The sequence below is a fragment of the Acanthopagrus latus genome, chromosome 11, assembly GCF_904848185.1.
Source record: "Acanthopagrus latus isolate v.2019 chromosome 11, fAcaLat1.1, whole genome shotgun sequence".
In the NCBI taxonomy this organism is placed as follows: domain Eukaryota; kingdom Metazoa; phylum Chordata; class Actinopteri; order Spariformes; family Sparidae; genus Acanthopagrus; species Acanthopagrus latus.
This window is the reverse complement of record NC_051049.1, coordinates 29727180-29740158: the sequence shown is the minus strand read 5'-3', so window position 1 is coordinate 29740158 and position 12979 is coordinate 29727180. Positions and strand designations below refer to the sequence as shown.

General features: G+C 41.3%; 1 protein-coding gene across 10 annotated transcripts in view; it reads right to left on the bottom strand.

The window, feature by feature from the left end:
* nfic (nuclear factor I/C) overlaps nt 1–12979 on the bottom strand; it is a 136154-nt gene that overhangs the window by 74165 nt on the left and 49010 nt on the right. For 8 of the 10 annotated variants that reach the window (XR_005077956.1, XR_005077957.1, XM_037116021.1 and 5 more), the window contains 2 exons: nt 9544–9618; nt 584–658 (listed from right to left, as the gene is read on the bottom strand). Coding sequence is in view for 8 of the 10 variants with exons in the window: in XM_037116021.1 (XP_036971916.1) it covers nt 584–658; nt 9544–9618 (150 nt within the window). In the remaining 2 variants the exon portion in view is untranslated. Of the gene's footprint in view, nt 1–583; nt 659–8315; nt 8482–9543; nt 9619–12979 lie in introns of those variants that run through there. The other 2 variants (XM_037116028.1, XM_037116023.1) reach the window with 2 other exon arrangements.

The following is a 12979-nucleotide window of genomic DNA, read 5'->3' as shown; positions in this document are numbered from 1 at the left end:
ATCTTGGCGCCAGATGCCACAGCACACCTTCAGGGATCTAATGGAGTCCATGTCTCGATGGGTCAGGACTGTTTTGGCAGCAAAAGGGGACCAACACTATATTAGGCAGATGGTCATGATATTATGCCTGATTGGTGTGTGTGTTACATTTTAGAATTATTATCACACTGATTCAAATGGAGTGGTGGTGTGTGCTGTGTCTTTTCAGCTTAACAGGAGAACTTGTCAGTGAGTGAAACGGCGCTGTGTTGAGGGTGAGTGAGAGATGGAAGAGAGGCATCATGTGGTGCAACTTTATATCAGTATACCATACAGTATTGTCTAAAACTATATCTTACTGTGAAAATATATCAATAGTTTTTAAATGGTTGTTATATCGCTCTGATCCCCCTTTGATATTTGGTCAATCCACAGAATTTTTAACCTTCCAATGGCCAACCCTGCAATCATACAACCTTCTTGAGGTGTCAGATGATGTTACATGCTCAATGTAATTTAAACTAATATATAAAGGGTTGGTATTACAATAAATTGTATTATTTTAGTAGGGTAAAAGCTAAAGCTAACAATAAAGAAGACTTACTTCTTGAGACCTGGACCAGCTCAGTGACACTGAAAACTCCTGATGTCACAAAACTCTCCTGATACTCTGGACCATCTGTGGAAACACAGCAGCAGTTACACATTAATACCATTTTTACACCAAAATTATTCAATATTCATTTTATCTTCAATGCAGGGAAAACCCACTATCACACCAACAACTGCCAGTAGACCAGTTTGCTGGTATGTTTTTTTGCCCCTGGTGTGTCACATTTAATGTTTCAAACACACTGGAAAAAACAGAACACTAAAAAAGCAGTGGACCATATACCGCATCAGACTGCACTGAGACGTCGGCATTGTTTTAACTTAAAAAATTATAAAATATAAAAAAAAATCTTAATCGAAGAAGATTCCGAACCAGACACTTTTTTTTGTTTTTGTTTTTGTGCTTAGGAGAGATTATGTTTCCTCCTCATCTCTGTTGAGAAAGCACATATGCAGTAGCCAGTTGATTGAAAAGCCAGCAAGTTCTGGGTACTGACTTGGAGGCCAGTGACAATGTTATGGTGGTTACTTTCAGAAAATCTCAACATCATGAACCACAGTTTCAGAAACAGACTGTGGAGACTGTGGAGACTGTGGAGAAGCAGCAGGTTTCTTGTGAAAACCTTATCTCTAGAGTGAGATAATAGGAGCATGTGGGTGGCTACTAATATGACAAGCAATTATTTGAGACTGAGGCTGACCTTAACATTAGCCTATGCTCTCTCATGTTTGTTGTTCTTTTATTATGAAGCACTCTATGCTGCTGAACCAATTGGCCTTCGGAGATAAATACATTTGAACTAGACACTAGTTTAAAAACTGAGTGGGCAAAAGCTTCTAAAGATCCCCCATCACTTTCAGAGAGCCACGATTACTGCCTACAATGTGACAGCTGCTATAGGAGCCGGATGTGTTTGGTTGTGTTCTGAGGTTTCTGGTGTAATTCAGTCAGTGTGTGTGGGGGGTCGCTGTGCTGTCAGAAGGGGAACTCAGGTGTATATAGGTGGCATTGCACACTCTTTGTCAGGTTTTTGACCGCTGTGGCACGGAGCCGCTCTTCGTGAAGTTGTTTTGTTTGTTAGTGTGTTCTTTTTTGTTTATGGACAATGGACAGCAATAAACCCACTGTGTCGCAACTCAGGTAACAGCGTGGACATTCATTCAATGCGGTATGAAAGCATTGGCCAAGGCGAGGCGTGTCAACCAGGTGATCCCGGAGTTAGAAACCTCAGTAGCTCAAGACTGAGCTCCTTTAATATTAGTCGAAAACCTGCACCAGTTGGAGCTTTGTGGGACACTCCAGCACGTTTGGTACAGAACGGAGGTGACGAGTGGAGCTGCTGGAAGCGTTTTGGACTTCGAGGGAGTTTGGAGAGCGTCTGGACGTGGATATCAAGACGCCGGAGCCGCGGTGCTGGGGCTAACTGGCTGTGGAGCATCGGACCACCGGACCATGGGATCGCGCTACACCGGTAAATGGCCATTCAAATTGTGTGCACACATAACCAGGCATAAACCCAATGCACTGGTCACCGAAGCAGGGGGGACAATAAACTTTGTGTCATTATTTTTTTTTTTTTTGCTGCGGACTGTTTATCAACTGACTATTCATCATGGAAAAGCACGACGCTACGTCAGACATAATTAAAGCTGCCGGGATTAATGTGCAAACTGTAAATAAATCCAATACTGTGGCTGGCGGTGTTGAAACACAAACTCAAAAACGAGTGGTTAAACTCACTGCAAAGGTGCTTGCTAATGAATTAGAAAGGCTGCAATCTGGCAGAAACGCTACGTTAAACAAAACCGTCATCATAAGAAAATCAATACAAGGTTTGATGCTAAAGCATGATAAAACATAGGTACAGGGTGCTCTTGAGCAATTGTATGAATTCTGTTATTAAGTAAAAAACATGCATAACAATTTGTTGGGTTTGTTGCCATGTGAGGAAAAGGAAAAACATGAAATATGGTTTAAGGCAAAAATGTTGCCTATTAATGAGTGTATTGCTAACACAAAAAAGTGGGTATCATGTGATGAAGGTAATGCAAACGAAAATGGTAATGTTGTGGATGACATCAATCCTAATGACAGTGTTTCAAATATTAGTAAACGCTCAAGCCATAGGAGCTGTAACAGTGCAAGATCAAGTACTGCATCATCTGCAGCCATATAGGCTAAAGCTGAAAAGGCAGCACTTGTTGCTCTGGCTGCAGCTTTAAAAGAAAAGCATGCCTTGGAGGAACAGGCACAGCAGCTGAGAAGGAAAAGAGAGCAGCTTGATTTGGAAGCTGAAATAGCTGCATCCACTGCTAAGCTGGCTGTATTACAGGCTTCAGAGCGGAGAAGTTCTTCTCAAGCACACAGCAATGGTATGAATTCCTATTTGGAAGAGAAAAATAAAAGGCTGGAACAATCTGTCAACATGTTAAACCCTATGGCAAAGACGTACCATCCTGTTGCATGGAAATCAACACAACAAAATGAATCATCACAATGGTCACTACAACCCAACAAAACCCTATTAAAGTATGTGTGACCCAAGGAAACAAAAATGAGCAATGGGTCCAAGCTGCTTCAACGCATCAGTGCAGCCAAAATGAACAGCAACAGGTTAATATGTCTGGAACATTGCTGCATTCTCAACACCAGTCATCAACTGCTCAACCTATATACCATCACCACATCAGCCACAGTCCACCTGGCACTCATACTATCATGCAAACGCAAAATGAAATAACAGCAGCCCTGGTACAGCAACAGCATATGATGTCACTGCCACCACGAGATATTCCCATATTTGAGGGGGACCCTCTCCATTACAGGACGTTCATCAAAGCCTTTGAGCTAGGAGTAGAGGAAAAGGCAGGAAAAGCGGATAGTTTGTACTATCTGGAACAGTTCACAAGAGGACAGCCACGTGAATTGGTGCAAGGCTGCCAGCACATGGCTCCAGAGCATGGTTACGCAGTGGCAAAGGAATTTCTCCAGAAACATTTTGGAAATCAGTACAAAATCGCAAGTGCTTATATGGAAAAGGCTCTGGCCTGGCAGACAATTAAAGCTGAGGATGTGAAAACACTGCAAGCCTATTCCTTATTTCTGCGTGGATGCTGCAGTGTAATGGAAAAGCTTCAGTACATGCAGGAACTGAATATGCCAGTAAATATGAAAGCCAAACTCAACCATCTTGCTTCATGGATATGGTCATGTTTTATTGAGCGTCGTGTCAGGATTCTTTCTGACCCTTTGTTTTGTGAGATACAGGAGTCATCTGGTGTTGCTGGGATAAAGACTGTCACTGGGTTTAAAGCACAACCTAGAAACAAAATGAAAGGAAATGTCTTGGCCACCACCATAACATCTATGGGAGTGCCTGAAAAGGTTAAAGAGCCCACATCACATCCAGAAAAGGCTGAATGCCTTTGCTGTGCTCGTAGCCACTCCTTGGAGGACTGTAAACAGTTCAAGGGTTGGAAGCACAAGGAAAAGATTCAGATTCTAAGGCGAAATGGGGTTTTGCATGTTTATGTGTGGGACACGTGAGCCATGAGTGTGAAAGCCGCCTGACATGTAAAATATGTAGTCATACCCATCCCACTGTGCTTCATATTAAAAGGCAACCAGCCCCAGAACAGTTTGAAACATCTCACCAGCCAACTTCACTTAAAACATGTGGACATACAGGGGCTGGTAAGGACTGGTGTGTGTTATCCATCCTGCCTGTAAAGGTCAAAAGTGCAAAATGAAATCACACAATAAAAACCTATGCCTTTTTGGACCCAGGAAGTTTGGCAACACTCTGCTCAGAACATCTAATGTGGAAGCTGAACATCACAGGGAGAAAAAACAACTTTCTGTTGAGCACAATGGGGCAGAAAACAGTGGTTCCAGCATACTCATTAACTGGCTTGGAGGTATCTAATCTGGACAGCAATGACTATCATATTCTCCCAGAGGTTCTCACACAGACAAAAATGCCGGTCAATGGTAATAACATGGTAACGTCTGAAGAACTGGCAAAGTGGCCATATTTGTCCTAGGTGAACATCCCAAACATAAAAGCAAATGTCAGCCTGTTAATTGGAACCAATGCTCCCAAGATATTAGAACCTTGGGTCATTAACAGTAGCGGGAATGGCCCATATGCTATAAAGACAGTGCCTGGATGGGTTGTTAATGGACCACTGAATGGAAACAGTGGTGCTTCGGAGTTGGAGCTGCCCTTGGCGATAGAGAACAGGATTTCTGTGGGCAAGCTTGAAGAAATGCTGGTCAAGCAGTACAGTCATGAGTTTAATGAGAAGACCATAAAGGAGAGGGAAATGTCCAGAGAAGACCATAGGTTTCTGGAAATCATGGAGTGCTCAGCAGTACTTCAGGAGGGAAGGTACTGTTTGAAACTGAAAAAGAGGTCTGTCTGCCTAAAAACTTTGCAGTGACTAAGCAAAGGCTCCAGGGTTTGAGGAGAAAATTGCTGAACAACAAACACTTGCATCAGGAGTATGCTGGGCATATTAACACGCTCATCAGTAAGAACTATGCAGAGCAAGTGCCTCAGCAACAGCTGCATGGTGAAAGGGGTAAGGTGTGGTACATCCCTCACCATGGTGTCCACCATCCGAGGAAAGGATCACTCCGGGCCACATTTCAAGGAGCATCCTTGAACAGTGAATTGTTGCCAGGTCCTAACCTCACCAGCTCATTGCTTGGAGTTCTTCTTCATTTCAGAAATGAAGTGGTGGCATTCATGGGTGACATTCAGGCCATGTTCCACCAAGTAAAAGTTGAGGACTAACTTTTTTAGCTTGACTGGAATTGTAGTGACAGGAGTGCCAATCTACCCCATCACCTCACTTTTAACTAAGGAAAAATGGCCAGTCTCCACATTGTAGTGTACTTTAGAAATGTATTAACTCGCCTTATAAACACTTGACGGAGACTCGACTGCATGTGGACATACATGGAGCGTAAACTGAAAATGCATGTGGGCCCAGTGTCATGTCCTGTAATATTTTGTGGGGTATTGTGATGCTTGGTGTGGGTTCTTGTGTTTTCTGCCTTGTGCTTACAGAGGTGCTTGGAGAGGCTGGGCGGAGTTTTCCGATGACCGGAGCTGCTGTCACAGACGCACCTGCAGCAGGTTGGCAATCAGCAGCTGCTGATAAAGCCTAGCTCCTCACGCTACCTGCTGCCAGATGATTCTATCGACTAGAAATAGTACATGGCTGCAAATAGACTGTAGATTACTACAGTTTCTACTATGTTATTTCGTTCTTCTGTGAGATTAATTACTTTTGTGCCCTTCCTCCAGTGATCACCCACCCGCCGGCTTCCTGTGCGCTCAGCTCCAGCCATCCAGCCCTCCGTACCTCTTTAGGCATTGCCTCACTCTCAACTCCCCGGCACTTCCTGCATCCCTGTAAGCTACAGCTCCTGCGCCACCACCTCCACGCTACCAGATGGACAGTATGCCTGGAGCACTCAACTCCCGCAATATCAAAGATCAATAAATCACCTTTTTCGAAACTATTATCTGCTTCCGCACTGCTTGTCCGCACTTGGGTCCTCACTCCAACCGGCTCAACACCTACCCCTGAACCAGTTCCTGTGTTGACGTCACTTATGTTTCCCTATGCTTTACACTGCATGGAATACTATATAGTGTTTTTTAGGGATAAAAGTGCTGGCAATACACTCAAGAGTGCTAGGATGGAGAGCTTGTGCATTGAGAGAAAATGCTGTATGTGGGTCTTGTCTCTATGAATACGGTATCCTGACATTCACAGCTATATGTACGATAGTGCCTCTTTGGTTTTTACTCTTTTTCTGTTTGTTGACAACTTTCAGGGAGACTATCAGCCCAACAGAGCATCTGTGCATCTGCCAATGGTGATTTGGGATTTTGTAATCCTAACCCTCTCATTCCATACTTTGCTAGGAAAAAAAATACATTATTTGATAAGTACTTGCTTTAGTAACCCATTTTAATGAGTATGGCTGGGATCAATATTTATCAGCAGTTAAAACATTTTGGAATGCAAAAGAGGTTTAATCTGTCATGAGCAAGTAAATTAAGCAGTTTTCTCTTGTTTGTTGACTTTTTCCCTCATTGAATTGGACTAAACTTAGGTATTACTAATAAGACAACCACTTAGATGAAAATAAAGAATAGTTGACAGTTATGCTGACAAAAGTTATCTTGACAAATTAATTCCATTAACATTTGTCTCATTTTCTCACAGTACAGCTTCCTTGCAATAGGAGACTACGGTAAACCTTTCTTTTACAGTCCCCTAATTACCAGGTATTTACCTGGTAAATTCATGGTAACACAAAAGTGTTACTAGGTAATTACCAATGGTAATGAGATAGTAAATACAATACCTAGTAACACATTTTTGTCACCATATAGTTACTGGGTAAATTGCTAGTAATTAGGGCACTGTAGGTACCTGCTTATTATCAGCAGTAATTGCCCAATAACACACTATAATTCACCATAGTTACCAGGTAAATACCAAGCATTTTGGCCATAGTTTCATTGCACTTACCTTGTTAGTAATTACCCAATAACACACTACAATTTACCATGTAGTTACCAGGTAAATGCCCAGTATTTTGGCCATAGTTTCATTGTATTTACTTTCATATTACCATTGGCAATTACCTAGTAACACTTTTGTGTTACCATGAATTTACCAGGTAAATACCTGCTAATTAGGGGACTGTAAAAGAAAGGCTTAACGAGACTCCTACTGAACTATGATACCTAGCAACCGAGTGGAGTGCTGCATTGGAGGTATAGTGAAGGATGTCTGTGAAGCAATATGGAGCTGCCTTCCAGATGACTACATGTCTATGCCCTGGAAGGATAATTGCTCATTATTTCAGCATCCTCTGTGCCTTTACCAACTGCCTTGGTGCAATTGATGGGAAGCACATCACATTCCAGGCCCCAGCTTGCAATGGTTGACTTGTCTTTAACTATAAGGGAAACCCTTAATTCAGTCTCCTTGCTGCTGTATGCCTCTGCTTTTGGCAGGGCCCTGAGCCAAGGGACACCTTAACCTGCCTGAATACACCCCTCTCCCTGTAGCAGTGGAACTGGGCCCTGTCCCCTATGTTTTTATGTCCTTCCCTCTCAGAACAGATATGCTGAGACCCCACGCAAACGCAGGGACTATGACGGGACATAACATGGACTTTTTTACCTCCTACAGATCCATAATTAATATACAATTGATGCAAATAGTTTTAACAGCAATAGTTGCAGTAAGAGTCAAAGCTGTAGTAGTTGTAGCAGCAGTAGTGTTAGTAGGTTGTAGTAAAGAGTAATAGTTGTAGTAAGTAGAATTATGCAAAACAAATATTTTCCATATCTTCATCTTCAGCATATCATTTAAAGCAACACCTCGTAACTTATTAACCATCAACAGAAAATTGTAAAGAAATACAAACAAATGACCTGTAAAACAAAACATCTAGACACAGGTACATTTGAAACCAACTTATTCATTTGATTTGTTACACATCTACAGACTTAAACATCTAGACACATTTGAACTTTTTAATATCACTATGACAATAACATGTTTATTGATTACAGTATAAGCAAAAAGACAAGCTTAACATAGGGAATTTGAAGTGCGGAAGTGCTTTTTTTCTATTATCAAGTCTTTTAAGAGCCAGTACTAGACTTGGAGGGAAATGCTACTCTTCAGCAAAGTCTTTGTTAAGGACTTCTGGATCTTCCTGCTGAAACACAGAGGGCATTTGGTGGAGGTGGTGTGGCCCTTCCTCATTTGGCTCCATGTACCACATCCCAGGGGGGGCCAGGCCAGTCACTGACCTCTCTGTGCTTTAGCAGGGGGAGCAGATCTATGTGCCTGTGGTGGTGCAACAGAGCAGGGTGAAGTTGTGGATGGACCAATGGCAGCATCACAGTGGTATCTGCCCCACTCCTCTGCTCCTTCACAGCCCTTCTCTCTTTCCTGTACTTATCTCTGAAAATACTTCCACTGAGCTTGACAATTAGTAAAACAAAACAGATTTTCACATCAAGGTTGTAGTACTGAGTTAGATTAAAATTTAGCTAGCTTTATTTTGGGGATTTATGCATCAATAGGAATTATTAAGGTCATTATTTGTCCACAGAGATGACAGCCTAGTCCACTCAGTAATGTCAATAAAGTATCTTGCTGTACAGCCAAGAATAGGCCTAAAAACCCACCAAGGTGTGGAAAGGAATTAACTCTAAACTCAGATAGCAGTGTAACAAAGTATTGTGCAGACATGCAGTGGCTGAACTAGAGCTCACAGAAAACCAGAACACCAATCTGTGTACAGGTAACACATTTATTACTGAACTATACACAAAGGACAAAACACAACAGCGCACTAGAATGCTGGATCACACAAACACAAGACAATGAAGGATAAATTAATGGAAACCTGGTGAAATGCAGCAAAAACTTAAAATAAGGCCATTACTACAGGTGAAGGTAAGCCAATTGTAATTACCTTATCTACCCAGTCAGCAGAAATGGAAATGTACAGTTACTTGCACGGTCCCAGAGTTTGATTGTGTCCGATGCAGGTGTTGTGAACTGATGCCCGGCAGCCGTCAAGGGAGGAAAATTATCTGTCTGGGGTGGTACTCCAAGGTGATCTAATGTATATCAGATCCTACAACTTCTCATAAATATGTATGATGAGTAAAAATGATTTCTGATTGCCAGTTTGAATCTAAATGAAAAAAGCTGCGCAGTGCCAAACGGACAAACCAGTTTTCTGAATAGTGGATGAGCTGCTCTACTTCATGAGCCACAGCGGCCCCCAGAAATAATTGCGATTATACATGTGCATGAACTTTACATAATAAATTGTAACAAAGTGAATTTTCAAAACACAAACAATGTTTCTCTATTATGAAAGATCCTTTACATTACCCATGGTAGCTGTTCGACTGTCTTCCTGATCAGAGCCCACTCCTGTATGACTGGGACTGCTGCTCTGCTCCGCCTCTGGAGAAAGAGAATGGGCGTGTGAGAGACTTGTTTGTTTCAAACACTTCACAATAGAGACAATTTTAAGTACCAGATTAACATTCAGAAAGAGAGAGAGAGAGAGAGAGACAAAACTATTTACTTACAACTAACAAGTAACAAAGTTTGGTCAAATTAATCACATCACTACACAACTTGCTGTAAAGAAACACCAATGTAAAATAAACTTATCTAATTTCTTTGTTAGGGAAAGTAATCTGAAATCCTCATGAACTTCCCCATGAGCAACAAACACTGAATGACACAAGAATGTAAATCCGGTTCTGAACCATTTTCAGTATTTTTTTTATTGCTAGCTTAGCTTGTTTGAATCAAAAATTGTCTCTTGTCAGATGTAATTTTTCCACCTCATCCCTCTGATGCCAACACCAAAGATGAAGTCAACTTTAGTCCATTTTTCATTACAGTTAGAGAGATTAATTATCTCTGGCAACAGAAAGGACACTTATTGGATGTAGTAGATTAGATAGTTAATGATTGCTAGCACTCCCTGCAGTATCCTCCACCGCTAGTCACCTGTCATTTTGTTCAGGGGGAAAAGCACCCTTCACACTGGGCTCTTCTGCCACTTTTAACTTAGGTCTCCATTCAAAGTCTTTTCACTCATTCTGCCTTTGTGTCTTCAAGGCAACAACACAACACTTGTGCATGACTTTTACACAATTAGAATCAGTTCATGGAGGTAAAAAAGAGTAAGATTACAGATAGACAACGTGTAATATTAACATAGACAGTGGTTATTTGCACTCTACATAGTACATACAATTAGCTAACATAAACTGTAAACTTCAAATAGATTATTGTACCCTATTATCTTTTTTAAACAGATGCATCAACTTATTCTGCACATCTATTCGACAACCCTACAACTTGAAAGATGTACAACCTGCTGTAGACAATACTATTGTCCACTTGAATAAACTTCAAACTAATCTATATATATCCATACATCCGTCCATCCACCTTCCTCCGCTTATCTGGGGCCGGGTCGCAGGGGCAGCTGTCTGAGCAGGGACACTCAGACTTCCCTCTCCCCGGACAATTCCTCCAGCACATCCGGGAGGATCCCAAGGTGTTCCCAGGCCAACAGAGTGACATAGTCACTCCAGCTTGTCCTGGTGGGACATGCCAGGAACACCTCCTGAGGAAGGTGTCAGGGGGCATCCGATACAGATGCCCGAGCCACCTCAGCTGGCTCCTCTCGATGTGGAGGAGCAGCGGCTCTACTCTGAGTTCCTCCAGGATGACAGAGTTCCTCACCCTATCTCTAAAGGAGCGCCCCTGCAGAGGAAACTCATTTTGGCCGCTTGCAGGAGCTCTCCCCCAACCTGGAGGGAGAAAGCCACCTTTTTCTGGTCGAGAACCATGGCCTCAGACTTGGAGGTGCTGATTCTCATTCCACCTGCTTCAGACTTGGCTAGGCTGCAAACCGCCCCAGGGCATGCTGGAGGTCCTGGCTCGAAGGAGCCAACAAGACAACATCATCTGCGAAAAGCAGAGATGAAATCCAGTGGCTCCCGAGCCAGACGCCCTCCGGCCATTCCAGTCGACGTGAACGTCCTTGTTTTAATTTCTTTCATCTGGGGCTTTGGAACCGCTCTTAGTCTGACCCGTCACCTAGGACCTGTTGCCTTGGGAGACTCTACCAGGGGAATTAAGCCCCAGACAACATAACTCCTAGGATCATTCAGGTGCTCAAACCCCTCTACCATGGTATGGTGGAGGTTCAAGGAGAATCTATATACATATTTCTTCATATATATATATATATATATATATATATATATATATATATATATATATATATATATATATATATATATATATATATATGACCTGTGCATGCCTGACCAGGAAATTTTTCTTGAATTTGGGTTTGAACTGAATCAACCGGAAGTATCTGACCATAAATACTTCAGTTGTTAGTTAGTCAAAAACTGTCTGATCAAAAGCATAGCATGTGCTTAGAAAGTGTACTTTTGTTGTTTTCATGTTTTTATGTTAGGTCCGTGTGTGTACAACGTTCCACAGGGGAAGGCCATTTACATCACAAATCTGTGTCACACTTCTGTCTGTTACTGCACCAAGTGTATGTATTTTTTATGTGGCAGCCTTTATGTCCACTAAATTTTCCTCAGGATAGCTGACTTGCAGTTATAGGTAACTTTCTTTACAATGAAATGTTATTATATAGGCTACAACAAAATGTGAAAAATATAAATAAAAAAGTGTATAATTTTCTGTCATGAGTATATCTTTTCACTGAAAGAAAAGAAAACAGGCTCAGTTGCAGTGTCTTCTTTTGAGTTGTAGACTTTGTTAATTTTTTTGTCTCAATGATTGTCATTATTAGTGCTTAAGTGTATATAAAAAATAAATGAATATAAAAGCGATTCGTCAAAATAAGTTAAATGTAAACTTTAGTGCTTTTTAATCAGAAAACGCAGAGTTTTCAAATCTACTTGTATTTGCAGACCTGCCACATCCAATATGGCAGCAACGTCATCATACCACCCAGTGAGTCAGTGCAGAATCTATGTACATAATATGTCTATGGTTGGGACAACACTGCAATTGCCAGTATCTAAACTTATTCAAGTGAGGAGAACTACCACCATGGATGTGGAATCTTGATGGTACAAACACTTAGTAGTATAAGAATTTATTTTTCTCTTTTATCAGCCATTGAAGAATTGTATTTTCAGCATTTACTTTCTCTGCAACAAAGGTCAATATACAAGCAATAATCTATGGCTGTACTTAACTGTGATTTTAGCACAGCTAACAGGCACTGTTGGTCACAAAGAGAAGCAAGGTTCCTTCAACCCTTTCATGAAAAAATACTTTAAAGGCTATTTTTACATTTGTCTATGATATGCTTTATAGCTTCCAACATTGATGATGACAGCGTTCATAAAAAAGGCACACTTTTTGCTTGACAGCAGTGTTCGGTAACTTTACTTTTAAAAGTAAGTAGTAAACAGTAGTAAAGTAAGTGCATGGGCTTTTTTTAAAAGATGAACAAACAAAATGATGTAAAATAATGGGGAATATAAGTAAATGCTGTCTTCCATGCCAGGGGTTCCCAAACTTTTCCACGCCAAGGCCCCCCAAACAGAATTACCTTCTGGCTGGTGACCCACAAACCCACAGACAATGCTACAAAATATGTAAAGAAACATAAACTTTTAGAATGTATTTTCTAACTTTTATTCACTACTCAATAATTATTACATTTTTTTGGCATAAGAAAATTATTAACTAACATCTAAACACTCGTTTGAGAGGGTCTCCAGACAAATGATGCATTTCGGGCAAT